A 13,592-nucleotide genomic window follows, 5' to 3' on the forward strand; every position below is an offset into this window, starting at 1 on the left:
GCTAAGACTCTCAACCTGCACGTCTACGCCTACTCCAAATTTGAAACTTTGCCATAGAATTTAACACTTTCCAAGACAGAGCAACAGCTTTGAAGCAAAAAGTCCAGATGGCATGGTAAGATGCCTCAAGGGCAAAATACTGAATGGAGCTCCTCCATACATCTCAAGTTCTCAACGTGTTTTTAAGGCTCCCCATGAACATTCCTTCTGCCCTGAGTCTTCCACGCCTTTGCAGGAGGGGCCTCCCCTGTAAGCCACAATGGCCCCACCCTAAATGAGATCTCCACCCGTTAGAAAAACAAGAGCCAGGCTTTTCCAGCGGGGCATCACTTAACCTTTTTTTTCCTCTTGTCACTCACCATCCCACATCCCAGAATCCTTTGCACCAGTTCCCTTGGATCTTCAAAAAGACTGCTGGCTCTTGGGTGGGGTGGAAAGCTTCTGTCCCTCCTCCCTCCTGGCTGCTGGAGCGAGAGTGAAAGAGAGCGACAGAGTAAGAGAGAAAGAAAGAGAGTGACAGAGAAAGAGACAGAGAGAGGGGGAGAGGGGGGTGGGGAGGACGAGAATGATGGCAGGTGGGTGGGGGATGGACAGGGGTTGGCACATCTCCACGTCAATGCTCCGTTCTCTCTCCCCTTCTACCAGGCTGATGGGAGCAGATGCATCCCCTCCAACTTCTCAAAATACTTTCTACACACCTGGATTGGGACGACCTCCCTTTCTACCTGCCTTTTTACAATGGGCTAAATGAACAAAAGCATCCCAGGGACATTTCTACCCATTCTTCCCCTACTCTAGGACTAGGGAATTGTTGTCAGCAGAGCTTGGTACTCTAGATAAAAGGGTACCCATTAGTAGTGACCTGTCCTGTCATTATGCTCTCAGTGGCTTCAAGTGCAGGACTCTGCTAATCTCAAAACAGCAATGTGAAAGGTCTGTGGACCAGTTGCCATCAATTCTCAACACCCCCTGCAGGAGACCAGCTCCTTTGTTTGACACCCCCCTCTCCAAGTCTCCTGTGAGGTTGCAGGGATCTGAATGGGGAAACCAAATGGATCTATGCAGGCAACCCTTTTTACAGAACAAGCTACTATGTGCTTCAGTAAGACTGCCTCTCCAGGGGGAAAAACGAAAAAGTGGAGAAATACGATCAGTTATCAGAGACAGGTGACCAATACATTTTCCTATGATCAGCACGCTACACTCATGACAACATCCCAAAGATGAATGTACAAGACTTTATATATTCTTATGCCATGTATCAAAAATGTGAATTACTTTTGGTAAATTTAGGCCTGTGCCCTGGAAAGAAGCAAGAGTGCATATCCTGTTAACAACTGAGAATACGGGCAAAATATTGGTTAACAATTGCCTTAAGCCCTGAGTGGGTGAGCAATGGATCCCCCCTTTTTGTAAGTGGAGGAAGCGGTGGCATTCAAAATTATCTGGACCCATCAGAGAAAGATCTATAACAAATGAACAAGAAGTGCCTCTTGTTGGCAGACAAAGAATTGCAAGACCTTCTGAGGCGAGGAGGACACCCCTTGCTTTTGTTTAGAATCAAACTAAGAAGACTAGCAGACTCTGTGCAGGGCTGACCTGCCAGACTTGGCCGTGACTTAAGTTCAGGTAAGAAATCTGGAGAAGGCGTTACACAAACAGAGGTGCAACATTCTGGAGTGACTTTCTGCGGAAGAACCTCACTGTACTCAGGACTCAACTGATAAATTCGTAAGGAATATTTGCAGTTTTTTCTGATGGTGGGAAAAGGTTGTGGCTTTCATCTCTCTTCTGGAACATTGGGGATTGACACAGGAGTTGGAGGTCGTGGAGATGCAGCTGGGCAGGGTAGCTGTTTCTGGTGCCCACAACAGTTACTACAGTAGCCACTCCACAACTTTCAGAGCACTTTTTGTCTTCTTTGGTTAGGCTCTTAACACACAAGACTACACAAAATCCTTTTCTATCAATAAACTTGGCAGCAAGTTTTGAGCTGAACCGGTGGGGTGTCATGCCTACTGTCACATGATGCACATGTCAAGTCCACTGGAAAAGGTGCAACAACTTGAGTGACTCATGCACTGTCTGGCTGGAGGAAACAGATGCAGAGGGTTCTCTCATGCCTGTATAAAAAAAGCTCAACCTCGCCTCACCCCCAATTCCTTCTTTACTAAGGAACCAAAATGGGGCCCTGCATCACGCTTGAGGGTCTGGAAGTTATCATGGGAATCAAAGCAGCTGATTATGTTCCAAGTAGGATTTCAAGCACCAGCTCATCTGTCCGAGAACCAAGACTTCTAGTCTCATGCAGGAATCTACAGAAACAAAGAAGGGGCCGATGCCCCCTCCACTTGTATGCTTCTGAAAGCTCCCACACACTCTGCCTTGAGGCATCATTGCCAAGGAGGCCTTGGTGCTCAGCAGCTCACTGCCTGAAGCTGCCACAGGTCACATTGCCTAGGCATGAGGCCCACCCTTGGACAACGCATCTGCCCTACCTTTGCTAACTACAAATACATTCCTCCTCTGCTTTGCCACGTCATCCCTCGTCTCTTGGAAACGTTTTGAGGAATTAAGTGATTAAAAACAAGTTATGGTTTTCAATTATCTAAATTCCTTGTCCACATGTATTATTTTTACTGTGTCCATTTTCTCTTTCAGCACATGCAATGAGTGCTGGTCAGAAAAGAAAAATGTACCTGCCTAAAGGCATGTTATTAAAATCACCGCCACTTAGCAAAAAAAAGCGCTTAGTCTGAAACGAGAGGCGTCCCTGCCAATTTCCAATTGAGGGGGTTGGGGTGGGGAGCGCCCTAAAGGGAACCCCTCTCCTCTTCCCCTATCCTTGGCCAGCAAGAGGAAGAGCAGCTCAAGTGAAAGTAGCATGCAGACCAGGGTTAGCACTGCGCAAAGCCAAGATCTCACCCACACCCCATAAACGTATAGAAAGGCAACTCAGACCTGAGAAGCAGGCGCCAAACCTTACCTGGGTGAGGCTTGGGGAGGAGGCATGTCCTGGTGGCGTTGCAGCAAGGGATGGGTGCCCCTTGCTTATTTCATGTGCAGAGTAAGGGGAGGGGGCAGAAGGGCCTGGCTGTCTCGCAACCTGCGTGACCTGTGAGGAGATAAACTGTTAGTAAAACCAGAGATTAGTAAAGCTCCCTCCATGGGGGTTCATTTACATGCTGAGGCTACAGACCTGGGGAGGAAAAGGAAGCGATCCATCCTTTGGCTCACAAGTAGCTACCACTGGATACACTCACCGTCTCTCTGGCCACCCGTAAAAAAGGACAGGGAGAGCAAGAGGCTGCAGGAGCAGAGCTTGTTCACACGCCTTATCTTGCATCTCAGAACTTGAACACAGATGAAGGGTACATCTCCAATGGCAAAAGGGCGAGCCTTTCACCTGGTCAACATTGCCTTGCTTTGAGAAATCTTTAGAGCTTCAGTAACGAGAAGGCGTTTATCTTTCCTTGTAAAACTTCCCATTATTTCCCAATGCATCCCCGTCCTTGGCACATGCTCGGTCCGCATCAAGCATCCAATGGAAACAGGTGGCTGGCAATTATTTTGGAATTCTTGAATTCCTATTTGGCCCTGAGACACACTCAAAGAGGCTTCCCCCAAAAAAGATAAATCCTACAGTTTGTAGCCAATGCTAGTCCTACTCAAGAGTAAAGCTAATGAAGTTAATGGACACAACTGATTTAGGTATACACTGAGTGAAACTTAGCTGGATGCAACCCCATAAAATTGTACTGAAGGAGCACTAAACACAACCCTCATTGCAAGTCAAACAGCAGCACTCTGAAGCTGAAAGTGGGCAGAGAAGTCACTCAATGCCTGGCAGAGAAGAAAGACTGAAAGCAGGCCTGAAGGTGGTCTCCTTAGAAGGAAGTCCTAGGACACCTGATGATGCAGGTGAAGAAGCTCATCTTCCAAGAGGCAACAGAGCTGGTAACAGCAGCTCTCCCCATTTGATCTTTCACTCGCGGACTGGAGGAGCAACTTGGGAAAGGTGCTCCTGGAGAGATCCAGAGCCCAGGCTGTGCAGGGCCTGATTGGTCCAAACAATTGGAACAATTCAATATGAAGACATCAAGTTTTAATATTTTAAATCCCCAAGGAAAGAGATACTAATTTGAAATCACTCAGTTCAACTAACTTTCCCAAATTTTACTTTATTGTTATTATTTACTAGATTCTGAGTAACTTACAGTATATTTAAAAACACAGGGTTGTCTCCAACAAAGTCCTACCCAGAGTAGACCCACTGAAACTAATGGCCCTAAGTTAGCCGTGCTTATCAATTTCAATAGGTTTACTTTGAGTAGGACCAATATGGGATACAACCCATAAGCATTAAGCAAAACATATTGTACTATCAGCACATTCACACAGAAACATATGCAATTCATTAAAAAATAATCATAATATACGAACCCACCCTTCCACAGCAGAAACAGAAAGCTTTGGCAGCACGCTAACAGATTTTGCAAATCATGCAATTGCAATCAGTGGCTGTGAACTATCCTTTACCAATCAGATATTTAGGACTACAAATCCCATTTTCCACAGAGAGCTCCAGCATGACACAAGAGCTTCAGTCCAAAATTTCTAGAGGGCACAAGGATGGTGACGGTCACTATAAACAAATTAATGCATGTTGGTTTGCAACTAAATGAAACTTTTAGACTACCTACCTAGTAGCATACATAAAGGAAAACCTTTTGTATCTGCTCAGAGGCAATAAAGGCAGGGAGCAATTGCAAAAACACTGTGATTTCTGTGTGGTTCTATATACAGTACACAAGCGAAGATACTAAGGGAGAACACTGAAAGGCCACAAACCAGTGGAATGAGATGCCCTGGATTGTGGGCCAAAGTCCCAGAACTGCACAGTAGCAAGGCAGGTACCGTATTTTTCGCTCTATAAGACGCACTTTTTCCCCTCCAAAAATGAAGGGGAAATGTGTGTGCGTCCTATGGAGCGAATGCAGGCTTTCGCTGAAGCCTGGAGAGCGAGGGGGGTCGGTGCGCACCGACCCCTCTCACTCTCCAGGCTTCAGGAAGCTATCCGCTAGCCATGGGAAACCCAGCTCTCCCACGGCTAGCGGAGACCTTGCCAGCACCCAGAAGCTTGGGGCGCGCTGAGCTCCGCACGCCCCAAGCTTCGGGATTAGCGCAGTGCTCCGCTAGCCCTGGGAGAGCCGCGCGGCTCTCCCACGGCTAGCGGACTGCTTGCCGGCACCCAGAAGCTTGGGGCGCGCTGAGCTCCGCACGCCCCAAGCTTCGGGATTAGCGCAGCGCTCCGCTAGCCCTGGGAGAGCCGCGGGGCTCTCCCACGGCTAGCGGAGACCTTGCCGGCACCCAGAAGCTTGGGGCGCGCTGAGCTCCGCACGCCCCAAGCTTCGGGATTAGCGCAGCGCTCCGCTAGCCCTGGGAGAGCCGCGCGGCTCTCCCACGGCTAGCGGACTGCTTGCCGGCACCCAGAAGCTTGGGGCGCGCGGAGCTCTGCACGCCTCAAGCTTCGGGATTAGCGCAGCGCTCTGCTAGCCCTGGGAGAGCCGCGCGAAGTCGCGGGGCTCTCCCAGGGCTAGCAGAGACCTTGCCGGCACCCAGAAGCTTGGGGCGCGCGGAGCTCTGCACGCCCCAAGCTTCGGGATTAGCGCAGCGCTCCGCTAGCCATGGGAGAGCCGCCGGGCTCTCCCAGGGCTAGCGGAGACCTTGCCGGCACCCAGAAGCTTGGGGCGCGCTGAGCTCTGCACGCCCCAAGCTTCGGGATTAGCGCAGCGCTCCGCTAGCCATGGGAGAGCCGCGGGGCTCTCCCAGGGCTAGCGGAGACCTTGCCGGCACCCAGAAGCTTGGGGCGCGCGGAGCTCCGCACGCCCCAAGCTTCGGGATTAGCGCAGCGCTCCGCTAGCCCTGGGAGAGCCGCGGGGCTCTCCCACGGCTAGCGGAGACCTTGCCGGCACCCAGAAGCTTGGGGCGCGCGGAGCTCTGCACGCCTCAAGCTTCGGGATTAGCGCAGCGCTCTGCTAGCCCTGGGAGAGCCGCGCGAAGTCGCGGGGCTCTCCCACGGCTAGCGGAGACCTTGCCGGCACCCAGAAGCTTGGGGCGCGCGGAGCTCTGCATGCCCCAAGCTTCAGGATTAGCGCAGCGCTCCGCTAGCCATGGGAGAGCCGCGGGGCTCTCCCAGGGCTAGCGGAGACCTTGCCGGCACCCAGAAGCTTGGGGCGCACTGAGCTCCACACGCCCCAAGCTTCGGGCTTAGCACAGCGCACCTGGGGGGGAAATAAAAAATTTTTTCCTTTATTTCCCCCCCAAAAAACTAGGTGCGTCCTATGGGCCGGTGCGTCCTATGGTGCGAAAAATACGGTAATTACTGAACAAAAGCTGATTTTCTCCACAACATTTGGCTGCTAGAGAGTCATAAACACACATGAATTTACTGTAACGACACATTACTTATTGAATCATGCTTATAATGCTTGGCCTGAGAAGTCAAAACACCCCACCATGGAGTTTTCTTTTGCACAGAAAAATGGGCTTTAATTTAGTGTATATGAGAGAGGGTCATGGGCTCCAGTTTTAAGAGGGTAGGGCACAATTTAATCCCACAGCATGCAAAACAGGGCAAAAGCCTGAGTCCTAAAATTTCCGGTTTGAAACAGTTGTGAATATTAACCTAAAGCTGAAGCTGACAGAAAATGCACATCGCCATAGATGTCACCTGATTCAGGAGTGCCCTTAACCCATGGGTAGGCAGCCTAAGGCCGGATGCGGCCCAATCGCCTTCTCAATCCGGCCAGCGGACAGTCCGGGAATCAACATGTTTTTACATGAGTAGAATGTTTGCTTTTATTTAAAATGCCTCTCCGGGTTATTTGTGGGGCCTGCCTGCTGTTTTTACATGAGTAGAATGTTTGCTTTTATTTAAAATGCCTCTCCGGGTTATTTGTGGGGCCTGCCTGCTGTTTTTACATGAGTAGAATGTTTGCTTTTATTTAAAATGCATCTCTGGGTTATTTGTGGGGCCTGCCTGCTGTTTTTTACATGAGTAGAATGTTTGCTTTTATTTAAAATGCATCTCTGGGTTATTTGTGGGGCACAGGAATTCGTTCATTTCCCCCCCCAAAAATATAGTCCAGCCCACCACATGGTCTGAGGGACAGTGGACTGGCCCACAGCTGAAAAAGGTTGCTGACCCCTGCCTTAACCCATGAAAATTATTGTCAGAGGAAGTGTAACAATCATAATGCTTTATTTTATATTTTTGTAGACTGCTCAGAGGTTTTCTTACAATCAGGTAGTATATAAATTCTCTTAAATAAATAAATATCTCCAACACAAACAAGAATACGTAAGTCTATTCTCCATATCCAGACAAGATGTATCATCTTGTCTGGATTCAGTTGCTGCTTTGAACACTGAAAACCTGTTCAAAACACTGCTGTAAATTTTTGTTATATTTTTCATAGCAGAATGCAAGTATAGTAAATAAGTTGTTCTCTTATTGTAAGATTATTCAGTTAAATTAAGTGGCTAATTAAGAAACCTGTGCTTGTGTTTTCTGTAATACAGAACCTTACCTTGAGCTCCCTGCCCCCCGTTGGAAATGTACTTGAAATTAATTCCACAATAAATACAATATCGGATACATTAAAGTGCCAGGAAGAAGGCATTATCCTGAATGCCACCCTTCATTACTTAACGGATCTCTCTCTTTCAGCATTTTCTCTTGGGGAAAAACTCCACCCACCTGTACCAACACCAGCTTCTACCCAAAAGGAGAAGCAGAATTGATACAAATCCAAAAAGGACAGAAAAACACTGCTGAGGGTTTTGCAAATGCCACTTTTATGAGTTAACTCCGCACCGTTTGCCAGTAAAAACAGGCTTTTCTCCACTGGGGGAAGGCTGCAAATCTGTAAATGGGATCTTAACTTTGCAGCTTTGCAGGGACAAAGCAAGACTGGGCTGCCTTTCCTGCCAGCCGGCCCTTTGTGATCTGACAAAATGGCTGTCTGTGTAGGAAGTCAATGCAGACTGGGCCAGAGGAATAGTGCAGCGTGTCTGTCACTCTTGATTCCATCACAAAGTGTGAGAGATTCTTCACCTTAGGGATGCTTCTGCATTCTACCCTGAAAACCTATTTCAACAGCCCTTTAAACACCCAAACCACCTAAGATTAGAAAAACAACAGCTGAGAGGAGGAAGGCAGTAAGGAAGCCCCACAAGAGAGAGGCCCTCCAGTCTCAAGAGCCCAGCAGGAGGCAAGAATTACCAATAGTTCTATTTCCCCAAAGCTGAGGCATCACAGGAGCAACGGCTGGAAATGGTCCCAGGAGCTTCTGTCTGTGTGTGTTTCTATGCTGACAATACCTAGGAGAGCAAGAAAAAGGACACAAATCCCAAGACCCTCATGGAGCTCAAACTAAGGAGCTAAAGGAGGCCCTAAAAAGATACCCAGCCTTTGGGCTGCATCGCCCAATCTCCTGAGGTAGTCCTGGCTGTTCCCTTCAGAGTCATAGAACTGCATAGAACTGACTGGCTACCAATTCATAAAAACCGAAACTGCTTTTTGTTGGGAAAGGAAAGCTGCTGCTCACCTAAGGGGCTCACTGGCCACTAGCAGAAGCACTGGCAAAGGTGCTCTTTGGGGAGAAATCATAATGGGGAGAGGTTCCCTCTCTTTCGCTTATTTCAACTGTGTCAAGGTGGCTGATCAGAAACAAGGAGACCCAAAACAGGAGGCAGAAACTCTTCAAGAGACACTTCAAACAATGCCAATTAACACATCTGCTTCAGAGGCTGCACTGCCGGATTCCTTTTGAAGAGAGGTGCTACGCTAAATGTTAGCACCTAACTTATGTGCCTCTTTGATCAGAAATTATGCACATTTTGCAGGTATAAAGAAAAACCTAGAATCCAGCCAGCATACAAACTGGCCCTTGCTTTTAGAGCACAGCACTGCAGTTGAGTAGCAGCAGCAGGAAAGGTCTCCTCTGTTCTGCTTATGAAGCGGCAAGAGCTGCTTAGATCACAAGAGACCAAAGTTTTTGAGAGGATGCTGGAGATTATTGCTGTGCCTTTGTTTAAATGACACCCATCTCTTAACAAGGGGCTGTAAATCCTTTGGCTCAGATCTTCAGAGCTCTACAAGTCAGCCAGCTTTACCAGTTACCTTCTACAGCAAGTGTAGGGAAATTCTCTGCATCTGCTCAGGGAATAAGTAGGCTGGGCTGGGAGAGGGCAATGGGCAGGGCCTACATTCAAAGTGGGCAGGGCTAAAGCAGCATTGTTACAACACAGTTGCTATTCTCATCACATTTTTATTTATTGTATACATTATTTATATAACTGACTTTTCTTTTTCTTTTTTGTTGTATTTGTATTTTGACTAACCTGTACTTTTATTGACAAATAAATAAATAAATATGGAAGGAAAACTGAAATCTAAATACAACAAACACTGTAGTATTCTGGTGAGGGAGAACCCACCATTCTATATCTGTCTTTATGGTTTGCAAAAGCTATCCAGACTTCTCAGGCCAATAATTATAAATGATACAAAGTCATTGGTTGCCTTGATCATTGGCCTCAGCCCTGTATACCTGAAGGAGCATCTTCACCCCCACTGTTCAGCTCAGACAGAGGTCCAGCTCCAAGTACCTTCTGGCAGTTCCCTCACTGAGAGAAGTGGAGCTACAGGGAAGCAGGCAGAGGGCCTTCTTGGTAGTGGCGCCCTACCATCAGATGTCAAGGAGATGAGTAACTATATAACCTTTAGAAGACATCTGAAGGCAGTCATGTATAGGGAAGTGTTTTAATGTGTAATGTTTTATTATGTTTTTATATATGATGGAAGCCGCCCAGAGTGGATGGGGCAGCCCAGTCACGTGGGTGGGGTACAAATAATAATAATAATAATAATAATAATAATAATAGTTATAATTACAATACAGTCATAATTACAATTAATAATAATAATAATAATAATAATTACTACTACTATTTGCTTGTCATGGGACACACAGACTGACAAGCTGTCAAAGACACCAGAAGCCAAGTGATGTATTTTGCCAGGATTGTTCAAGGTGCCTGTATAGGTGATTGTGTACTGTATTCCTAAATTGCACCCTCCAGTTACCAGAGCTCTGTCATGTGTTCAGCTCTCAAATTATGACTATTTATCATTCTACCAACCAAAAAGGAGGGAATTTACTTTCTATCTCACAGTTGAAAAAAAAATGGCCCCCAGTAACTAACACCCCACACTCTGGGTATTTGTAACACATGCATGTTTTCTCAGAAGTTACGCAGTCCTTGAGAAATATGCCTACCAAAGACTTTGGAAGATCTACTTAAGTTATTTCTGTATTTTTTCTAAAATGCAATTTAGGCAATGCACAAGGATACAACATAGGTCACATTCACACCATCCATTTAAAGCACATGCCCCCCCAATAAACATGGGAACTGTAGTTTACCCCTCCCAGAGCTACAATTCCCAGCACCCTTAAACTATAATTCCCAGGATTCCTCAGGAGAAGCCATGTGCTTTAAATGCATGGTGTGAATGTGACCTCTGTAATGAAAAAATAAACAGTGTTGGTGGCCATCTGGGCTAGTTCATTAGCAGTGGGTCTCACTGCCTTGATGCTCATATCGTGCCTTTAAAAAATGCAGCATTTTTTCTCACAGCTCAGCAACAGTCACACAGCCAAATAGCCCGGCCTCCTGACCCACATCTTTGGCATAAACCCGGAGTGGCTAGATCAGCTAATCCTTCCTAATCTCTTTTCTGGAAGAGTCACTTCCATGTGGGCTACCTGTTCAGAAGCTAGGCACAGAAGACACCTCTTGGGCATCCACCCATTATGGGCAAAAAAAGGCAAACACACACACACAGAACCCACAAGACACCATTTGAGGAGCAGCCTTTAACTGAGCTCCAGTACTAGAACGATTTAGCACCACAGTCAATATGTGGCAGACTCTTTCATTCTTGCCTTCCATAAGAACTCATTCATTTTTTAGTGTAACTCCAGCAACTATGTTAAAGAGCACCCAAAAGACTTTAAGAACTTTTGCAGCTTATATTGAGGAGTTGTGATTGCACTGCAAACATGTTATCTGAATCAGGTCTCACCTGCCAAAGATACTGGGCAGAAGAGGCCTGAATGAGGGCATCTTCCTAAACCCGCAGTTTCTGTTGAGAAAGTTCAACTCTGAATTATTCATTTGCTTATTTTGAATTAAACAAGTGGTTTTAAAACAGAGCTGCTTTTCTAAATGAAGATTACACCCTTGAGTCCCAGGATTGTTCTGTGGCTGGAGGCAGCTAAACTTTCCACACAGCCCCACAAAGCTCTAAGAGCTCATATCCAGTTGATTAAGATGCAGGAGGAAAAAGCAGTGTTACTTAAGCAAACCACAACTACACAGGAACCAAAGAACTTGGCAAAACTGCTGGGGAATACTTACAGTGCTGTACACAGCTGAGACGGTTGGAGTGAAGATTCGATCCTCCAGGGGCTGCTGCACAGGTCCCCGGGGGATTCTATAAAGCAGCAAATCAAGGAAAACACAAAAGTCTAGAGGAAAGTGTGTTTGGCAGGAAAGAAACATGTGAAATCCTTTGCCCATACTAGCATAAAAACAAACGTTTTTACCAAATGCCAGAAACCACAATGAAAAGGGGCTCACATTCAACACTGCAGCTGGAATAATTTCTACGGCCGAAAACTAGCTTCCCAGAAGATGTGACCAGATACAGTAAAACAAAATCAATAGACCTGAGTAAATGAGAGATCTAAGCTGAGAGTTGTAACAGACGATCCAATTTTTATTTTCAATATAAAATGGCCACCCTCTTTCAGTCACCCAGGAAAACAGCTCGTCAGCTGCAGATCCGTCTGATGGAGGCCAGGCCTGAGTCTCCAACAATGCAAGAAGAAAGAGAGAGAGAGTGCATTTATGTCGCTGGCATTTCACTCTATTAATCCTTTTCCCTACTTAAAAGCAGTTCTGGGAACTAGAATTCACTTCTTAACAGGCTGAGAATTTTGTAGCTTAAAGGAAAGCTGCCTTTGATTGGCTGCCCTAAACTTGCAATTAAAAAAGCTGCAATAATCCAGAATATCCACACTGTAAATAAAGGTGTAGCAAAAAAGGGTTTTTTTCTAATGCCACAGAAGGATGACAATAAAAGGTTTGGTAAAATAAAATATATGTGATTCAGCAATTAGAATCCTCTGCAACAGAATTAAGCTCTCTCATAAACTACTAGTTTCCTTCTTAAAGCAGTGTGGTCACTTGCTAAGAGATTCAGAGGATGAATTTCCACCAGCTTATAAAGAACTTCCTATCAACACAAGGAGGCTCCCACACTCATTATGAAGAGAAGAATGGTCAGGCAAGAGAGGAAGGAAAAAGCGTGTTGTCCCTAAAATTGCCTCAACTTAAACTGAGCTCCAATTAAAAACCAAAAAAACAGGCAGTGTTTCTCTCTAGAACAGCATGCTTCCATCAGAGTGTGGTTCAAGTCCTGGAGATCCAGGAACAGTAAACACCAAATTGCAGATTATCACTCTTTCGAAAAGCACCAAAAGATAATATTACTACTCAAATGCAAGCAGCTAGACCACTCTCCCATAAGGTGCCTGTCCTGTCCTGTTGCTTCTGTGTCTATTCTCCCTTAAATTTTATCAAACCACAAAACCAGAACCTATCCAAGGCATTTGAAAATCCCTGACAACAGCAGCAGCTGACCTCACACAACTGGAACTGGGACCTTTGCACTCAGCTAAGAGACAATGCTGGTTTCTACACACCATCCCCAGGAAAAAGAACCTGACAGGGAGGAACTCTGTGGCCTGGAGCTTACTGAGGTGGTGGTAGCTGTACGAACAGTCTGCTACAGTGGAGAGAAACCACACTTACAAACCTTCTAGAAATAGTTAACAAGCGAGGAGTCAAGTTTACCGGAGTGTAAAGAACACATCCTGAAGGATGAAAGCATGGGAGACAATTGCTCACCCTGGTTGCCCACGAACATTCCTGCCATGGCAAACAAACAAACCTTCATGTTGGGATACCACAGGACTTGCTGACTTATGTGGCAATGGACTGAGCTCTGCAAACCTTGTGGGGCTCCCCTCCCACCTCCTGGCATGAGATAAAGTCAGGCCCTCATCATTCCAGAACTATGAACACGCAACATTTCCACAAAAGCTCCACTGCAATTTGAACCTCACCTGGCAGGGGGCCAGAACTTCCCTTCTGCCCCCGCCCCTCCTGCATGCTGGCTTGGACTAACAAAATACACCCCTGAGATCTTGACGGCAAGCCAAAATCTGCTCTGGCTTGTTTACACAGCTGCATGCCCCGTCCAGCACCACAGGGCAACAGACAAGAGTGAGGCAGAAGCGTCACCTAGCCATGGCTACTTTGCAGGAGCCCAGCCAACAGAACCCTTCTAAACTCTGCTTGGACATGAGCCTCTACCTGTTTGTGGACAGGAGTCACAAGAAGCTTTAGGCAGCAACGTCTGTTACCAAGGGGGAACACTGAGATGCCACCCACAC

At 46.6% G+C, this 13,592-nt stretch overlaps 1 protein-coding gene across 29 annotated transcripts in view; it reads right to left on the reverse strand.

The window, feature by feature from the left end:
- Positions 1–13,592, reverse strand: part of EIF4G3 (eukaryotic translation initiation factor 4 gamma 3) — a 78,040-nt gene that overhangs the window by 50,526 nt on the left and 13,922 nt on the right. For 15 of the 29 annotated variants that reach the window (XR_013989662.1, XM_081017268.1, XM_081017277.1 and 12 more), the window contains exons 2-4: positions 11,491–11,566; positions 2,987–3,130; positions 360–464 (exon numbers count right to left, since the gene is read on the reverse strand). Coding sequence is in view for 21 of the 29 variants with exons in the window: in XM_081017263.1 (XP_080873389.1) it covers positions 360–464; positions 2,987–3,130; positions 11,491–11,566 (325 nt within the window). In the remaining 8 variants the exon portion in view is untranslated. The remainder of the gene's footprint in view (positions 1–359; positions 465–2,986; positions 3,131–11,490; positions 11,567–13,592) is intronic. The other 14 variants (XM_081017275.1, XM_081017273.1, XM_081017255.1 and 11 more) reach the window with 6 other exon arrangements.

This window comes from Podarcis pityusensis (genome assembly GCF_964106645.2).
Source record: "Podarcis pityusensis genome assembly, chromosome: 8".
Taxonomy (NCBI): Eukaryota; Metazoa; Chordata; class Lepidosauria; order Squamata; family Lacertidae; genus Podarcis; species Podarcis pityusensis.